We start from the raw sequence: 16,335 nt of genomic DNA, 5'->3' as shown, positions 1-16,335 counted from the left end.
AGACACAAAGCCAACCTCTGCGATTCGTAGGTTTCGTTCATCTCAGCAGGATCCAAGACTCTGGTAAAAACTATTATCCAGCCTGATACCTCTTGCCCTTACCTCCCACCCTCCTCAAGAGCAAAACCTCCAACCCATGCCTATTTTCCCTTAATGCTAGTCCAGCTCCTTCCCTCTCCCCCCGTCTCCAAACCTCAGACCACAGGGCTTTAATAGGAGGGTTAAGAGGTAATTCCTATCACACTGCCATCATTTAATATCTAACCGAGGCTGACAGAGAGGAAGGTTACGAACCCAAACCAGAAAGCCACCAGCAAACCTCCCTGTCTCCTCCTTCTTACTCTCCTGCTGTTATTCTCTCTTTCAGTCTCTCTCCCTTGAACTTTTGCTCCTTTTCTGCTTTCATTCTACCTCAATTTCTTCATCTTCAGTCTTTCTCTATGCACTCTCTCATCTCCATACCTTGCTATTTACATTACCACCACTTCCTTAATTCGCAGAAAAACACAGCATGGATGGGATAAAAAGCACCAAAAAATGGAAGAGAAAAACGAGAAAAGTGGAAAGACGAAAAAATAAAGAGCATGAGGAAACTCCAGACACTGTAATTTAGATTGTGCTGATGGCAAAGTAGGGATATAAAGAACATGAGATTTATAATGTTAAGTTTGGAACATGTTCACCCTTTCCACTCTCTTACTGAGTTGTCTGAGAGCTCTATAGGGATCCATATTCGACCGGCGATAAATAAGAGCTATCGTGACCAATTAGGGGTTTTATAGAACAGTAAGCCAGGCGGTGAAGGAAATAAGACTGTCACTCATGAAGAGAGAAAGGGTTGGAAATAAGAAGTAAACACAATGAGAGTGTGTGTGATGGTGTATGTGTGTTTGTATGTGTTTGCATCTGTCACTGTGTGTGTCCTTGATATTCACATGAGGGGTTTTGACTGTGTGTGATCCTGGAAGCCACAGTTGACGTAAATGACAATTTGCTTTCAGCCATAACAGTCTGCTTTGCTGTCTTCAGCAATACATCATGCATCACCACAAATACATGAAACACACGATCAGTCTGTCCAGAATTTTAAACAGAGGTTTCACAGTGTGCACCCCGCTGAGAAGATTTCATCTTTATGTGGCTTTTCTGGCAACACAAGATATCATATTGAGAAAGCCCTACAGAAAACAAGTAAATGTATTGTCATCATCATAAACCACCATTATTATTACTGTATTTGTTATTTTTATGGGGTTTTTTTCATTCCTTTGTTAAGCTTCAAAACAAAAGTTGATGACAAAAGAGTTATGTTTTTTCACAATTAAAATGTTTCAATAGATTGCAATCCTAACAAGCATATTCTCACTGTCAAATAAGAACCATGTATTTCAACATGTCAATTTTTCATGAAACAAGATACATTGTTAGAGGGGGGCGGGTCTGCCTAAGACGTAGAGGATTTGCCAGAACCCAAGGAGCATTTCATCCTTTAGTGAAAACTGTGTATCTGCATATTCAGCGATTTTAGGTTTTCAGATAAACTGGACAGCAATGATCTATTATTTACTGTAGATAAGACCTGTGTTAATGTTGGAAGAGGCATACTGTGAGGCAGCATTTGTCTAAATGTCACTTTTAGGAATCCATTTTCTTCAGAGTCTCAAATAGTCACTGTCTGTAGGCTTGAAAGGTGGCTGTGAAAGTTTTTAAGTTGCTTCTGTACAAAGGACAGCATCTACAGTGAGCCTGGATTCAAAGCAGTTACGGTAAAATGGATTTCAATGGTGTCAAAGGTTCACAGCAAAACAACGTGTCAAAAAATGTGTGTGTATTTAGTTATGTTGTGACAAAACTATGACTGTTGGGAACATATTGAACATACTTATCAATGGAGTAATGGTGTAAGTGGATTGTGCTACAGCAGTCATTTGAGACATTTCTTAGGACACTTTGATACATTATGACATGTTATGACTCTGTAATGACTCTGGCTTGCCGTTAGAATACACTGTAACTGCTCTGTACTGTAACTCCAAGCTGACTATAGCTGCCATTCTCTGTGAATTGCACTGAATTTTTGATACTTAAAACCTTTTCAGTGGAGTTTTCCTTTAATTTTTGTTGGTCTAATTCACTTTTTGATATCTTGAAACACCTAGAACTGTTTTGTCAAATGTCAAAAACACAAAAAGGCACAGAAGAATATACTTTTTCAACAAAGAAAGCTTACAGTAGCTTCCAAGGCGTTCTGCCTCATGGAAACATTATAAAAGAGAGTGAGAGAAGTGAGAAGTTTAATGTCCCAGTGCTGGTATTCCCTAACACCTTGCAACACACACACACACACACACACACACACACACAAACACACTTATATGCAGATACAGTATATTAATTATGGTACATGCATGCAAACACTTACACATACATGATATATATGCTCAAGAATGCACACAATAATGACTGCAGACACATACAGTCAAAAGCAAGCATGCACAAGAGGACCACACACACACACACAGGGTCTACTTCTAGGTTTACTTGAAGGCAGGTGTTTCAACCTTCAACCTAAGCTGACAGAGACTTTTTCAGGAAAAGACAAATAGAAAACCTGAGTGGAAAGAAGGAGTGCAGACAGAGAGAGCACAGGGGAAGAAAAGGAGACGGGGTGGGTCACCGATGGGACTGAAACACACAAAAAGAAAGAGAGAGAGAGAGAGAATATCTGGGAATGTGAGATGAAAAAGAGAGCGAAGGAGGGCAAGTGGGAAACTTCACTGCATCAGTATGACCTGCACTTACACTCTGAATACTCTGGGAAAACTCCATATTCCCGTATAAAAATTCCTCACGGGTCCAAGCAAAACATTCACTCCAGGCACACTTTCACCTCTTAAAATACACACGCACACACACACACATCTGACACACACTCTTTTTCACCTCTCAACAGGAGCACAGAGCGGCACTGTGTCACCTGGCGCAGGACTTGAACCCTCAACCTGGATAAAAGTTCTGACAATGCACCGTGGCCATGTTTTCAAATGGATCACGTAACACATCAAAGGAGACAGAAAAGGGCAAAGAGAGAGTGATGGAGGGAGAGTCAGAGAGAGATGTGCGAGTTGAGGAAAGTAGGATTTCTGAATGGAGAGATGGAAAAACAAGAAAGGTGTACTCACAGTCGTCCTAGTTTGGGGTTGGACTGGAAGAGAAGCTCTGGGAGAAACTGGAGTTTGTTTCTGTTCAGACGACTGTGGAGAGAAATGGAGGGAGAAAAAGAAAGGAAATATAGTTAAAGCAAAATGGTTTCATCACTTTGGGAGAAACCTTAGCATGAACAGAAAAAAGCAAAAACACACACTCATCAATCACTCAGATTCATGCTTTTGTGTTGACTTAACTATCACCAACCAGGCGACTACATCACCTTGTAGGTCAGCGGGTTCATGGTTCAAGGGTCAAACTCATGGGAAAGTCTGTCTGGCTTCCTACAGGTTATCATGGTGTGTTTTGTGTGTGTCAGTTACAGGTTATCACGCTGTAAGCTCTCTAAAACCATTTTCACTATAATCTCTGCATGTACTTCGACCTGGGAGCGAAAGGAGGAACAAGTTTGGGTTCCTGGCATCTTCCAGTCATCTCCGCTGAAAGATGTTTTCTGTAAAGAAAAAGCTTTTCCCAGGGTAATTCATTTTATTGGCACTACTCTGTGTATTTTCAATATATTCTGGTAAATATCTAAAATGTTTCGTCACTTTATGAAATGAAAAAGTCAATTAGGGGATTACAAGACTTGCCAAGTGCACTTCTGTGTTTCCAAATGGTAAAAATAAGCCTAATCTCAAGCAAGAGCTTTGCCCAAAAATTCATATCTAATTTATTTTTCTCATTAATAAAACTCACAGCTTTTTCATCCTGTATTACTCCACTAATATCGTTCAAGACAAACAAGTGTGAGAGGTTTTGCGCTCTTGAATCCAGGCTTTTGAAGATGTAGTGTCAGGTGCGTGCGCCGTGTAGCCAACATAAACACTCCTATATCATTAAACAAATGCCTGCACACTGACAAAAAACTATAAGAGGCTCTTCAGATGCAAAAAAGTATTGATTTGTTACATGTGCAAAAGGTGATAAAATGTGAAAAAAGTGAACATTGTGGTCATAGGACCATCACCAGCACAAATTTAAGACTATGTATTATAGGCTATCAAACAAACAGCAATGGCCAAAAGGTGTTGTGCATAAACTCATCAGCTTATTGGGTGCAGTCACACAACCTAAAAGGATACCAGAACAAATACATATGTATATGTATGCATGAACCCATGAATATTTATCTCTATATGCACACATGTATATAGACAACAAAAACTAAAAGCAACACTAGGCAGGGCAGGCTGTCATTGCTTACCAGATGGATAACAGTAAATTATTACAAAAAACAAGTGAAAGACAACTCTTAATTAGAACCCTCTGGATCTAGTGTTCTTCAGTCTAATAGTTTTTGTCCAACATCACCACCTCTATCTGGTTTTGTAATCTTGCTAATATTTCAAAGGTTCCATTGAACCTTTCTGGGCATTTTTTCCTATGATATAGGACTGTATCTTGACTTATATCAAAAGAAAACAGCAGAACTGCTTCTCATGCCCAATGCCGTCTTCATTCCTTGTTTGAGTAAGTTGAACTGAGCATGAAATGAACACATAATTATTTGCAGAGGAATGAGAGGCAGAGGAAGATGAAGCGAGTGAAAGAATGGTGTTGACCAACAGGTAGAAATGTGAGTGAGAGATAGAGTATCTAAAGGTTAAAGATGTGTCTGTGTGTGAGTGTGTGCAGAAGGAGGGTGGGGTTGGCTGCAGCAGAGATAAATGAGGACAGTGTGACGAGAGGGAGTGAAAGTGTTATCAAGCTACCAAAGCATTTGGCTGAGAAACGAGGCGTGGAAGGGAAAAAGAAAAGAAAAAGAGGGTGGAGGGTCATGGGGTCACAAAGTAGAATCTGTGCTGGAGAAGACACAGACACCAACCTTTTAACCCCTGTGATAATGATAATAAGACCCTGACTTGCACTCCTGTGTGTACCAATGGAAAGAGAGCTGCAGTCCAAAAAGAGATATCCACGATTTGAAATAATTGACCCCTGCTCCTAGAAAATAACTGCTGGTACGAAAGAAAAGCGTATGATCGGCTACTATTACAGTTATGAGTCATTTTAAGACGTTAGCTCAAAAAACAGTTATGGTTTTTAAGAGAAAAATCCTTTGTGTATTTTCAAAATATAATGACGAGTTTATTCTACTTGGAACCTTTGAAATGTTACCAGACCACAAGTCCATCGGTACTATATTTTTTAAATTTGGAAAATTATCCGTATTAGTCAGAATCACAATAAAGTCCAGCAGAAATGGTTTGGAGACTGAAGGGAACTAATCTCACTGGGCCAGTACCTCAAAATCCAGAAGTTTGATATATTAGGAAAACAAAATACAATCCCATCTCTTGAAAAATCCCCTATTCTTTTTGCAAAATATCCATCAATTAGAACCCTATACAGGACTAAAAATGAGTTAATCATTACATTTCGTAATTTCAGGCCAACTGTGAGTCATTTTTTTTTCTTTTAAATTACCAAATGAGGTGAAATGACCATACCCATGACTTCATAATTCATGTGTTGTCACACATGAATGTACTCACCCAAGGAGATGACTACCCAAGCTCCATGTTTTTCACATTGTGACGCCATAAATCACACAGACTCAGCATCACGACCTTTCGCCCCTAACCTTTCACCCTGACAGCCATAACATCAGAGAACCTGTTAACTAAGCATTTTAAAAAGCATTTCACTATCACTCAAGTAAAGAATTCAGGATCCTCATTATTATTATCACTACAGCAGTAGTGAGTGTTTCTCTTTAACATTTTCAACCAAAATAGAGAAAATTAACTTTTGTTTTTTCCTTAGATTTACTTAAGGTCAAGTACAAAATGTCATCCATACACTATGTGATGTGTATATATATTATATATTTATTGACATGCAACAACTATGTTCCCTTCTCCCCCTCACCCCTAACATCTGACCCTTCCTGACACACCACATTAAAGAGCCTTTTAACACTAAAGCAGCCCATCAGCTCTCACTTTCAATATCAGATGGGTGATCTCCATTTAGAAAGATACACATGTTGCTGCCACTCAACGTCTCCTCTGTCCAGTGTCAGCTGAGTTTGCCGTCACCTGTACTGAATTAAATGCTTTGGTCCCTCTGTGTCTCTGTCACATGTCTATGACAACATCTACCCTTATTCTTGCTCTAGTAAAATATAAACTTTCCTTTTCACGGCAGACAAAATGTTTCAATCAATATTGTCCTCAGTGGAACTGGACACAAATCACTTTTTGCAGTCACATAGCAGCATCCCAGGTCTGTCAAGTTACTGACATTATGATACTGTGCAAGTACATTGTGGAAAGACAGTGAAACAAATTGAAACAGACATATCAGTGAAGAAATTCGCAGCTCCTATCCAAGCCCAGCAATATGAATCAGTCAGAATATCAATCATCAATTGAAGACTTCCAGTATGGCAGCCAGAAGCTATATCACCTGAAAGCCACCTTTAAAAACAGTTTTAAAAATGTAGTTGATTTTTTAGGAGATAACATCTGACAATACGCAGTGTGTTGCTCTCTATTTTCATTTCATGATACAGCATCATAAACACCCCATATAGCAGAAACATGGAAGCATGTCTTCCTGCAAAGCTGGCTGCCTGTCATCCCATCAGAGTCATAAACATGCAGGTGTGTGTGTGGGAAGTGTTGGGTTGTGCACTGACACCTTGATTCTGTTGACTAGAGCCTTGGTGTAAGCTGACACACACATACACTGAACAAGGCAATATCTATGAGAGATTCCAAGGTTGTGTGTGAAGTGGATGGACTTGGGTATCATCCAGGGACACTTTTTGTGTGTATGTGCGTGTGTGCCTTACAGAATGGACAACAGCAAGTCAAAGGTGTGTGTACTGTATGTTTGACGAAATGGAAAATCAGCGGGAGTAAGTCAAATATTTGCACATGTGTGAATCGTGTATGTGTGCATATTTTGGGATGTTTATGTGTATGCATTTTTTCTCACTCACACACACAACAGGTAGCAGTATAAGATGGTGTACTTACAGTCTCTCCAGCAGTCTGAGGTCCTGAAAGGCTCCTCTCTCGATAACACTGATTTGGTTGTCCTCCAGGTGACTATGGTGATGGACATAAAGACACAGAGAAAAGAACAACAGTTATAGTTACTATCATAACTAAAAAAAATCCATGTAGTTGGGAATACCTATCCACAGCCAGCTTTCCAGGCTGGAGGTTCAAATCAAAGGAAGAAACACCAGTGCCAACAGAGAAATCATCTGCTTGCCAGAGAGAAATAGAGAGATTTCAAACATCGAGAAAGTCACTTGTACTTTTAAAAAATTCTGTGTATTGTTTGTATAAACAAGCAATCACTGCACTGAACAAATTAATCTGGCATGAAACAAAAGTTTAAAAAGTTTAAGACATGCAGCATTTCAAATATGTCACAATCTAGTGAGCCAAAACAAACAATTAACAACCCATCCCTCTTCCACCCCTCAGTTGGTATCTTCTCTATTTCTCATCTGTCCTTCCAGTGGTGCTCCCAATGTAATGCATATTTCTCTTTTTCTCTTTCCTGTTCTGTGTGTGTTGTCATGTTTTTGGGGCGATCTAAGGTTTTCCAGATGGGACAGAGTAAAGGAGAGAGAACATCTCCTTAGATATGTGTGTTTACATTTTCTGTCTGAGGACGTTAAGAGTGACATCTCGAGAGAGAGAGGAGGGGAGGGGGAGATCGAAGGAAAAAAGTGGCTGATGTGAGAGGCAGGAGAAGAGAGGAGGTAGGAAGTAAAGGAAAGGGAGAGAAAGGAGGAGGAAGAGTGAGAGGAATCACAGATTCAGAGATTCAGAGACCCAGAATGACAAGATGGATTGAGTGAGAGCGATATTAAAAAAAAGACAGAGAAAGCCAAGGAGGACTAAAGAAGCTGTATCAAAAGAGACGATGTCTGGCTTGCCATGTGGACTTTGAATTGTTTTGGCTTGACCTTCCTTTAAATATTTTTTCAAAGAAAATGTTTAGACTTGAAGATGGAATTACAGCCATTAATCCATGGTCTGTCATATCGGCTCTTTACACAACACACATGCAAACACACACACACACACACACACACTGTTGGACTGAAACATGCACTTGTTTGAAAGATAACAGACTCAGACACTCAAACAGGCATTCATGGACATGCACAAAGAAAATAATATAAGAAAAATAAGAACATGTCTTCAATATGCACAGATGAATAGATGCATGCACACTTACTCCTGATTTCCTGACAGGGCTCTTTTTTTCCCCAAAAAAATGTTTGGCATTTACCAATGTTAATTTTGAAAAATATGAAAAACAATATCAATAATGCAAAAATCTGATTAAAATTTTGATTTTAAGTATACCATATGCAACACAATCATTCTGTAGTATAACCACGGCTTGCTTTTCTTATAGTTATTTTGTTACTAATTACTTAAAGGGACACTGGTGCACAATGAGAAGCTAATTTGCATTTTCTACCCTATTTCTCTCTTCAGTTGGTATTATGAGAAGATTTTCTGAGCTGTGGTCTTTGCTTCTTCTTGCAGCAGTAAAACTGACAACTTTTGGGTGCATAATTCCAGGACAAAATTAGCTTAAACCAATCATATCTTTTTCAAAAATCACCAAAAATATTTAGTGAAAACTGGTAGTGAAAAAAAAGAAAATGATGCAAATGTATGCTACAGAAAAGTAACAACAGTAGTAGTAAGTAATGAATTCTTAAGTAACAAAAGCAAACACACACTGACAGGCATAAAGACAAACTGTACAGAAAATGCGTAGACATACACACCCAACACTAATGAGCAGTGTCAGATATGTGTGTAAACATGTGAAGAGTAAACATATGTACAGTTATGCATTGTAGCAAGCATACCCAAACACATGTAAACATATGCACAATCCTGACTCCAGCCCATCCGTCATAATTTACAGTCCAGCCAGCATTAATCCAGCATGTTTATACTAGTCTAGCTGTGTTTTCTCTGTCCTGATAGAAAAGCATATCTCGTAAACTCCGGAGTAAGCTACATCAAGACACAACTTTGAGTAACTATCAGAGTTTATTTGTCCAAATGAGGGATCAACTGCATGCTGATTTATTGAATTTAGAAAGGCAGGGGATCTTTAGCCAAACACATGGTGTGGGGAGTTGATGCTGGCATATTGTTCGGATGAGGTATTGTTTTTATATTGGTCTGTATCAGGCATTAGTCATCGACAGACAGATGGAGAAAGATGGAGAAAAGAGAGAAAACATGTATTGATTTCATGTGTGTGGGGCCTGGTGTGTCTAATAACTCTTTCATTCAACCATATTAGAAAGTCTTTGAAACCATTATAAAAAGCACAATGATGTCACGCTACCTTATGGCAAACTCAGAGCACTTGGCCTCTGAAGGAAATAAGGAAATACCTCAGGGGATATTAACTTCACTTGTTGTTTACACACAATGGGTGAAACCACATTAACTTTCCCCAGCCAAATGTTCAATACCAAGTTTTCACCTACATCTAAATTTGTTTAGAATTAGTCAATTTCGCCACAATCTGGAAGAAATCTTGCGATGTAAGGCTGCCAAAGATATTACACGAAGTGTTGTGCATGCAGTATGCATGCAGAGACAAGCTGTGGTTGTGAATCCAGCAAGACGGTCTGCTGCTCAGATTAAAGAACATTCTGACTGCCAGACTGGATTACTATTATTGTGTTTTTGGATTAACACAATATTATGTTAAATGTTTAATCGGATTACAGCAGGCAGTCTGAATAAGGTGATTTAATGAGGTCAAATACTTTAAAGATTTAAAATACCAACAACTGAATCCAATTGGTATAATCTTTATTTTCTGTATTTTATGATCAATGAGGTGTTAATGTACAACCAGATGAAAATACACCTGATATGACATAGTTATGTTGCATATATACTTTAGGTTAGTTTGGTTGAGGTGTTTAACAGAAGTCAGATTATATGTAATGGGAGTCAAGTATTTTCTAATTATCAATAATTACTAGCTTGTATATAAGCATGGGCATTGAGGAATACTTTTTCTGCAGCTATTAGCTTTCCATGGGAAAAATGTTAGAAGCGTTAAACTACATGCAAACCTTTCCCATGGGATGTATGCGAGGCTTAAGTGACCAGGAATCCCAGAACTTGGCATGGTATGTGTGTGTGTGTGTGTGTGTGTGTGTGTGTGTGTGTGTGTGTGTGTGTGTGTGTGTGTGTGTGTGTGTGTGTGTGTGTGTGTGTGTGTGTGTGTTTGAGAGAGAGAGAAGAGTGAGAGGGAGAGATAGAGGTCTGGTAAGTAACATTAATACCTATTTGACTACAGATAAGGGTAAAGGCTAGACTCTGTGTGACCATGTATACTTTTGTTCATCCCTTGATATCATATGCACCAATGTGCATGTGTGTGTGTGTGTGTGTGAGAGAGAGAGAGAGAGAATGTGTGTGCGTGCGTCTGAGTGTGTACTTTCTCAGACTATCTTCTCTTTCCCAAGCCATCTCCTCCCCATTTCTTTAAGAGATTTAGAGTGGGGAAATGGCACAGCAGTTTATCACCAACCACATAAAACAAGCTGCTGGCCCACCACACGCAAACACACACGCACACACACACACACACACACACACACACACGCCTCTTTTCCTTGGTCCTTCTCACCCTGTCTCAAGTGCACAGGATGCACACAAATAAAGGCCTCGCTCTCTTTCTCTATTTTGCTCAAATACACATAGATAACACCTGAAACATTAACTGTTCCAAAATGTCCCAAAATCCACCATGGTCAACCAAGTATGGTTATAGTTAAACAAATGCACTTACATATGCATAAACATATTTCCACTCCTCAGCGTAGTTTGTGCTGGGAGTGTATTTTTATCTGCCGGTCTGGTTAAAACAGAGTGAGGAGGGAAGCTGCATGCAGCCAACGGTGATTATAGTTATTATAGGCCTAACACACATACAGAGAAACGCACACATACATTTGAGCCACTTGAAGCAGAAGAGTGAGAGAGCCCTTAAAGTCAATTAGGACAGCTGAGAGGAAACGAGAAGCCACACTCTACTGAGAACAGCTGTTTAGATATGATGAATTAGACAAGCAACAGTAACATCAGCAATGACTTAAGCATGTCACTGGCACAAGGCACAAAGGCAATCAATAGAATATAGAAGATTCATACTTTATAAAAAAAATGTATGCATTTTAGATGCTTACTGACAGCAACATGTTTAGTCTGTAGTTAGTAATTCGCCTTTGGAAGTAATTTTGCCTTGAAATTGACCAGCGGTCAGTCTGGCTCAGCTGTTTCAGCCCCCTTTTGAGGCCCAGAAAAAACAAACAAAACATTTACTGAACAGTTAGAATATCAGAATGGTACCAGTAATGACACATCAAGTTCGTTCAGGTTGGACACGCATCATTCTTTAAGAGGGGGTCTCTTTTTGTTGCTTATTTCTAATTTCCAAAGGCATTCAGGTATCTCTGGATGTCCCAATATTGCAAAACTTCTGCATTCCTTAACTATTGTTCAGAGATACATGTGACGCAACAGTGAATTCTGAGTTACATTATCTTTAGTTTTACAGTTTCATATGAACAATGACTCACAATTCCTAGCTAACAATTGCACAGAAATTGCAAAATAATTTAAGCAGTTTAACCTCTGCATATCATCATATCCGCACCAGTTTAATGTTCTGTTGTCGTGTTGCTTGTTTAACAATTGGGAGTCTTGCTGTTTGTTACTGGCATGTCAGCTCACGATTACTCTATTATTTAACCTCGTAAATATTCAGTAATTACGAAATTCGACTCCTTGGATAGGACACTTGCATTCTCTCCTGCCCTAAAATCCCTCATTAGGATGGGAAACTTTATTTTATAGAGACTTGTTTCCCCTATAGCCATATACAGGCCTATTAGGTAAATATAGCATTTGTCTAATTGCTCCAGCATGGCAGTTTTTTTGTTTGTTTGTTTCCTTGTAAAGAAATGAACAGGTCACAACAAGGAAAAAGAAAGAGGTCATAATAGACCTGCTGGTACCTGGTAGATTCAACACCAAATCCTCATACCTAAATGACTAAATAGGTAATTTGATAGCACCTTATAAATAAACAACTCAAATGAGTGTTTTCTGATCTGCCAATTGTGTGGTTGAGGTATGATTATGTTTACACAACTAAAGCTATTAGGCTCAGGTAAGGGAAAGATCACCTTCATGGTTAAAAGAAACCAATTCTAGCTTTGTGTGTCCAAACATCTACTTGGACCTAGATTTCTTGCGGTAATATGACAATGTCACGCCATAGGACAGTAAGAGCCAGACAAAAAGAGTCCATGTTGCTTTACTTCTTATCAGTTAAAAAATGAGCTAAAGTCACTGGACATCATGTGAGATCAGGTCACACGAACAGATTTGTTCTATTGCACGTACGAGTGATTTATTAGAATTTGTCGCATTCCCCAATTTTCTTGTATTCAGAAATTTCTCTGACTTGGAACCCTAATACAAGCAAACCTTACAGAGAAAAGGTAAGAGAGGTTTAGGATAAGAGTACAACAATGTTTTTGCATAAGGCCCATTATTTTTGGACATGAACTCAGTTATAAATTCCCACATGATGGAACCAAAGGAAAGACAGACACATTCCATGTAACTTATACTTGCTGAAGAACCTGACTTAATAAGAGTCATTTCAGCAGCACTCAGTTGTTTATCGCCACAAAATGTTGAAAGAAACCAAGAAAGAAACAAACTTACAGAATCCTGAGGTTCTTGATGCCAGAGAAGTCCACTTTAGTGATTCTGGTGATGTTGTTTCTGTTCAAATCCCTACAGAGAGAAACACAGGGATTACAAATCTGATTTATCAAATCTGATCGTTAATAAAAGTTAGTTAATCTAACAGTATGAACTTATAATACTATACCTACAACCTATAATACAGTGTATCTCGACAGCATCTTCAACTTCATTATAAAAAATGCTAAAAAGCAAATGAACATCAGAGAGGATCCACTAAGTGCATGTGTGACTCAGCGTTTGTGTGTCTCTGTGTGTGTTCCTCGCTCAGTTGAATTAGTGAATGTGGCAGTAGGACAGAGCGTGAGAATGCCCTACAGCATAAGAGCCCACACACATACACACATGCACACATACAAACATACAAACACAAACAAACAGAAACCAAAACACACAATCACTCCTACCGTACAGGCACCAGGAGAATTATGCACACACACTCACACGTCTACACACACATACGGCTCCTGCTGCTATGAATTATTGAGAAGCAAATTTTCCACCAAAAAAAAAAAAATGGGATGAAATTATTTTCTCTTTCCATCATCAGAGTTTAAAAGCTTATCGTGTTTCCTGGATACCATTCAATCTGTTTTAACTACGGGTGGACAATGTATGCATACTGCAATATGAACTGTCTGCCTGAGTGTGTGTGTATAGACTGGTTCCTTTTATACGGGTATGCTGTTTATTGAAACGCTGTCGCACTGAAGGAATAAGGGCAAGGAAAAAAAACACACACAAGAGAGCACAGACAAACAACACACACAATTTTCTCTCTTATTTCACACACACGACTCTCTGTCGCTCGCTTTGTTAGCTTTCACTCACCCTCCCTCGCTCACAGACGCATACACTCACACATGCACATAAACAGAGTCTGGTTTTGCCAAGGCAGCCTGCTTGTGTGTTTTTCATAATACACCTAAACATTTATAAATCTGATTTAAGACCATATTAGGTTTCAAAAGGCTTCCCCAAGCTGCCATGGCAAGGACCACTAATAAGAGCCATACCCTGGCCTGAGACAGGGAGGGCTGGTGTGGGCGAGGGCAGCACTTCCCAAAGCCCAAAATGGAGTCCAGGGTCCACCAGACCAGGGTCTCCAGGGCTCCAGGGTAATGAACAGTTTCAATATCTCATTTGATACAATGGGAGGTCACATAAAATGACTGCTGATCTAAGACTCCCACCCACTAAAGTACAGACAGTGACTGAAATCATAAGCACACATAAGAAGTTCTCAGAATGAGCTCCCAGTTAAGTGAGGTTTGTATTTGAGGATTCTTGATATGAGAAACAGAAGAGAAGAAGCGAATACAAAGCCTCTAAAAGGGTGTGGTGCAATGCAGAACCTTAAAGCAGCACTAATTAATATTTTCATATTCACAATAGATCAAATGACTATGTGTAATATGAAAGGGGTCACTAACAGTGACAAACCCACAGAGAATTAAAAACACTCTAAAGTGCATTTTTGCATCTTTAGGGCTCATTGTTTTTGTTTAACGGCCCGCAACTTTACAGTTTTGGTTAACTCTCACCGCTCTCATCAACCTTGTTTCCAGACAGGCAGCTGGTTTCAGCAAAAAAGCTCTGATGAATCCAAACACCCAAATGACAGACAGACAAAGTTAGCGACTAGCTGGTAAATAGTTTGAATATTAGACTTACTTTTGCCTGGGGGCCAAAGCAATGCTAATGTTGCCCTGTGTCTGCTGGTTGTGAAAATAGGCAACTGTATGATAACACGTTTGCCATAACAACTTTATAAGGTGATGATATGTTAGTGTTGTGTTTCCACTCTAAAAATAATAATAATAATAATTTAGTGCTGGTTTAGGAATGAGCCAGAGTTTTACTTGCCCTAATATATTCTCATACAGCTAACCATTTTTCCTACATTCATGTATTTTTTTTACAATAAAACAAAGTAGTTAATAAATTAAGTTTTACAATCTGTCGGGGCGCCCTTGAGGCCTGGGGTTCAAGGTGCAGACGATGTAACCCATCCATGGTTCGAGTCCAGCCAGGAAACATTGTTGCATGTAATTTGCAAGCGCCCCCAATTTCCTGTCGACTATCTAATAAAGCAAGAAATGTTTTGTCAAAAAGTTTTGCAAGCTGTCAGTAAACTGAAACAACTACAATGGCACTCAGAGAGTACAGACCTCTGTCAAAGCCAATAGTCCAGTCTTCTATGATATGCAAATCTGCAAGCAAAACCACTATATATGTCTGATATACCGTATTTCCTACTTCCAAGCTGAAGCCTCATTATCTAAGCTCACAAGTGACCTATCTCGCAATGTAAACGAAAGTTAAAAATTATTTGTGTATCCACCCAGTGATTCGGACCGCCCCAAAAATGTAATGGGTTCTTCCTTGGCCCATGCTACACCCTTCCCCCAAGTTTCATGAAAATAGGGCCAGTAGTTTTTCTGTAATCCTGCTGACAGACAAACGGCACCGAAAACATAACCTCCTTGGCGGAGGTAATAAAAACGTATCTGGTTGAATTTCAAATATCAGCACTGACACTTTCTGAGGTATGGTGATGTTGTATTCATTGTAATCATAGATAAACCCACATCATCATGCAATCCAAGCAGTTGGAAGCAGCAATAACATGAAAAAAATATAAAGCCAGAAAGGAAATTCATGATGATTTTGAGTCTCATCCATCTTGCCAGTGCATTCAAGAGACCAGATATGTTTTTGACAGCAAGCCACTTCACCATCATCCAGACTAGCTGCTGTTGGTTATTGTCGCAGGCTTTCAGTATGTGTGTGATTGCCAGTTCCTTGGAAAGTGAGGCAACTTGATAAGCCTTCTTGGACGTGGTGAAAAACTCAATACAGCATTGATTTATCATTTTCAGCTTGAGGAAAGAGCTGCTTCCATGATGAAAGAAAGATGTTTTTCTTGTTGATTTGTAATTTCAAGTATCCACTCTCTTTAGAGTGACTCTGAGGCAGCATCCAATCTGAAAACTTCTGTTCCCCATCACTCCACCTCTATCCACCTTCTCCTCCCGGTCTTACCCCTCTGCTGTCTCTATTTTTTCACATTTGGCCACAATCTTTCAGTTTCTTTTTTCCCTCCCTTCATCTATCTTAAATCTGTCATTTCCCAGTCACTGCTTTTTAATGTCAATCTGTCAGTCTTTCACAGCCAGCTTTACCCCCATGTCCCCAGCCTTCCTCTCCACTTTTTCTTTTTCTCTCTAATCTCCCCCTTTATAGTGTCTCCCCCTCTCTCAGTCCCCCTTGTCTTATCTTTCACTGTTTCACAGTTGACTAAACTCTTTTTCTTTGGCTT

The 16,335-nt window shown here is 39.3% G+C and overlaps 1 protein-coding gene across 2 annotated transcripts in view; it reads right to left on the bottom strand.

Annotated features, from left to right (window-relative positions):
• Positions 1-16,335, bottom strand: part of slit3 (slit homolog 3 (Drosophila)) — a 252,796-nt gene that overhangs the window by 222,100 nt on the left and 14,361 nt on the right. For both annotated transcript variants that reach the window (XM_044204612.1, XM_044204611.1), the window contains exons 2-4: positions 12,972-13,043; positions 7,197-7,268; positions 3,183-3,254 (exon numbers count right to left, since the gene is read on the bottom strand). In XM_044204612.1, the coding sequence (XP_044060547.1) occupies positions 3,183-3,254; positions 7,197-7,268; positions 12,972-13,043 (216 nt within the window). The remainder of the gene's footprint in view (positions 1-3,182; positions 3,255-7,196; positions 7,269-12,971; positions 13,044-16,335) is intronic.

The sequence above is a fragment of the Siniperca chuatsi genome, linkage group LG8 (assembly GCF_020085105.1).
Source record: "Siniperca chuatsi isolate FFG_IHB_CAS linkage group LG8, ASM2008510v1, whole genome shotgun sequence".
Classification (NCBI taxonomy): Eukaryota; Metazoa; Chordata; class Actinopteri; order Centrarchiformes; family Sinipercidae; genus Siniperca; species Siniperca chuatsi.
The sequence above is the reverse complement of the archived record's forward strand: the minus strand, read 5'-3'. Positions and strand labels throughout refer to the sequence as shown.